Genomic DNA, 3245 nt, shown 5'->3' on the forward strand with positions numbered 1-3245 from the left:
CTTCCTCTGGACCAGCCGCTGCTGCTGCTGCTGCTGCTGCTGCTGCCAGTGCATGAATCTGTCCCGGTCTAATTAATTTTAAAGTTCCAAGCCATGACAGCTAGAGAGTACAAACCAAGAGAGGGTCATATTTGTTTTTGAGAGCTTTTTGTCTTGGGTCTTTTGCAGGGTCCATTACAAGACGTCCTGCCTTGAATCGTCTGTGTTCAAGCCTCTCCCCAGGGTCGTCGCTGTTGCCACCTGCCTCAGAGCCCCTTTTGTCCTGCAGTAGGTCTTGTAAGAAGTGTTCCTAGACCGGCTCGGGACTGTGAGGTTTGGAGAGATGAACGCTGAAGCCGGCACCCACCCCATGATGGCCTCCTTATATGTGGGCGATCTGCACTCGGACGTCACCGAAGCCTTGCTGTTTGAAAAGTTCAGCTCTATAGGGCCTGTTCTGTCCATCCGGATCTGCCGCGACTTGTTCACCCGCCGCTCCCTGGGTTATGGCTATGTCAACTTCCAGCTGCCAACTGATGCCGAGAGGGCCTTGGACACCATGAACTTTGAAGTGATTAAGGGAAGGCCAATCCGCATCATGTGGGCTCAGAGGGATCCCTCTGTGAGAAAGGCTGGTGTGGGAAATGTCTTCATCAAGAACCTGGACAAATCTATAGACAACCAGGCGCTGTACGACACTTTCTCTGCCTTTGGAAACATCATGTCCTGTAAGGTGGTTTGTGATGAGAAGGGCTCTAAGGGCTATGCCTTTGTCCACTTCGAGACCCAAGAGGCCGCCGACAAGGCCATCGAGATGCTGAACGGCAAGATCCTCAATGACCGCAAAGTGTTCGTGGGCAGATTCAAGTCTCAACAAGAGCGCGAAGCCGAGCTTGGTGCCAAAAAATTCACCAACGTTTACATCAAAAACTTTGGAGAAGAGGTGGATGATGGGGCGCTGAAAGAGCTCTTCGGCCAGTTTGGTAAGACCCTAAGTGTCAAGGTGATGAGAGACTCGAGTGGGAAGTCCAAAGGCTTTGGCTTTGTTAGTTACCAGAAACACGAAGACGCCAGCAAGGCTGTGGAAGAAATGAATGGAAAAGAAATGGGCGGGAAAGCCATCTTCGTAGGCCGTGCCCAGAAAAAAGTAGAACGCCAGGCCAAATTAAAACGGAAATTTGAGCAGCAGAAGCGGGAGAGGATCAATCGGTACCGGGGAGTGAATCTCTACGTGAAGAACTTGGATGACACCATTGATGATGAGAAATTGAGGAAAGAGTTTTCTCGTTTTGGAACAATCACCAGTGTGAAGGTAATGGTAGAAGGAAGAAGAAGCAAAGGGTTTGGCTTTGTCTGTTTCTCCTCTCCCGAAGAGGCAACCAAAGCTGTCATCGAAATGAATGGACAACTTGTGGGCTCCAAGCCACTGTATGTGGCCCTGGCCCAGGGGAAGGAAGAGCGGAAGGCTCACCTGACCAACCAGTATATGCAGCGTATGGCTGAGTTGAGAGCAGTTCCTGCAAACCCCTTCCAAAATGCCTTCCAGCCCGCAGCTGGGGGCTACTATGTGCCCGAAGTTCCACAGGCGCAGGGAAGACCTCCATACTACAGGCCTAACCAGTTAGCACAGAGGAGGCCTAATCCACGCTGGCAGCAAGCCTGGCGACCTCAAAGCTTCCAAGGAATGCCACTTGCTCCACAGCAGTCTGGGCCTCCTCCAGTTCTTCAACATCTGGCTCCAACTGGTAATGCTCCGGCCTCTCGTGGCCTTCCTACTACCACTCAGAGAGTCGGTTCTGAGCGTCCAGACCACTTTGGTGGGGCTGGTTTTGCCCAGCCAGGGCTGACTGACAGCTGCCAATCTGGAGGCGTCCCTATGGCTGTGCCAACCCTTGCACCTCCTGTTACAGTTGCTGCCACTGTTCCTGGGGCTGTGGCTCCACACAAGGATGCCTCCAGTGTCCACAGCCCTCATCCTGCCATTCAGCCGCTTCAGGTCCCCCAGCCTGGGGTCCAAGTGCAGGGTCAGGAGCCCCTGACTGCCTCCATGCTGGCCGCGGTGCCCCCCGAGGAACAGAAGCAGATGCTGGGCCAGCGTTTGTTCCCACTGATCCAAATGATGCATTCAGACCTGGCTGCAAAAATTACTGGGATGCTGCTGGAACTCGACAACTCTGAGCTGCTGCACATGCTCGAGTCCCCCGAGTCCCTGCGGTCCAAGGTGGATGAAGCTGTGGAGGTCCTTAAGGCTTATGATGCCGAGAAAGAAGCTGCCCAGGAGGTGGGCGCTGCTGCTGCTACAACAAGAAAAAAAGAGCCAAAAGCCAAATCACCCCTCATGACATCCGGATAAGGTTTGAAGATGTCCTAGTTTGACCGTGGACCTCTATCTACACCTAGAACAAAATTGCAAATTCAATAGGTCATTTTGTACCAAAAGGTCAATTATGAAGTACCTAGAATTTTTTTCTTTTTTTCTTTGTTTTTGATTTTGTTTTTCCAGACAGGGTTTTGCTGTGGTTTTTTTTTTATTCAAATTTATTATTATTATTTTTATTATTGAATCCACCTGCCTCTGCCTCCCAAGTGCTGGCATTAAAGGCATTCACAACCACTGCCCGACAGAATTTTTCAATTAAAAGAACAGTTCTGGGTTCTGTTGAGACTCCGATGACAACTTTTTTTTTCTACTTTTTTATTTTTGTTTTTTGTTTGTTTGTTTGTTTGTTTTTTGAGACAGGGTTTCTCTGTGTAGCCCTGGCTGTCCTGGAACTCACTCTGTAGACCAGGATGGCCTTGAACTCAGAAATCCTGCCTGCCTCTGTTTCCCAAGAGCTGGAATTAAAGATGGTAAACCCTTAACTAAGACAACCTTGAAATAAGATTGGCAGTCCCTGAAAAGAATGTAAAAATGGAACTGCAATTAATTCAACCATACCATTCCTGGGTATATGATTAAAGATTTTGAGTCTATATCACAGAAATACTTGGGTACCATGGTTTTTGCACCATCGTTCATATTAGCTAAAATGTGAAGCCCCCTTAAATGTCAATTAACATACACAAATTTTAATCAGTCATAAAAAGAATAAAATTATGTTGTCTTTAAAAAAATGGGTGGACCTGGAAATCATCATTTAAGGACAATAATTCTGACACAGTCTGCCATCTCCATTCATGCATGAACCATACACACACACACACACACACACACACACACACACACATATATATATATATATATATATACATCTATCTATCGATAT

The 3245-nt window shown here is 48.1% G+C and overlaps 1 protein-coding gene across 1 annotated transcript; it reads left to right on the forward strand.

Annotated features, from left to right (window-relative positions):
• The first annotated feature begins 322 nt into the window (after window positions 1-322).
• On the forward strand, window positions 323-2332 carry LOC127665230 (polyadenylate-binding protein 4-like). Its single transcript, XM_052157666.1, has one exon. The coding sequence runs from the start codon at window positions 323-325 to the stop codon at window positions 2330-2332; it is 2010 nt and encodes a 669-aa protein (XP_052013626.1).
• Window positions 2333-3245: the final 913 nt, after the last annotated feature.

Source organism: Apodemus sylvaticus, chromosome 14 (genome assembly GCF_947179515.1).
Source record: "Apodemus sylvaticus chromosome 14, mApoSyl1.1, whole genome shotgun sequence".
Taxonomy (NCBI): Eukaryota; Metazoa; Chordata; class Mammalia; order Rodentia; family Muridae; genus Apodemus; species Apodemus sylvaticus.

What these genes read in the sequence shown, in the direction of transcription:
- LOC127665230 (XM_052157666.1), top strand. Translation starts at nt 323, where the DNA reads ATGAACGCTGAAGCCGGCACCCACCCCATGATGGCCTCCTTATATGTG.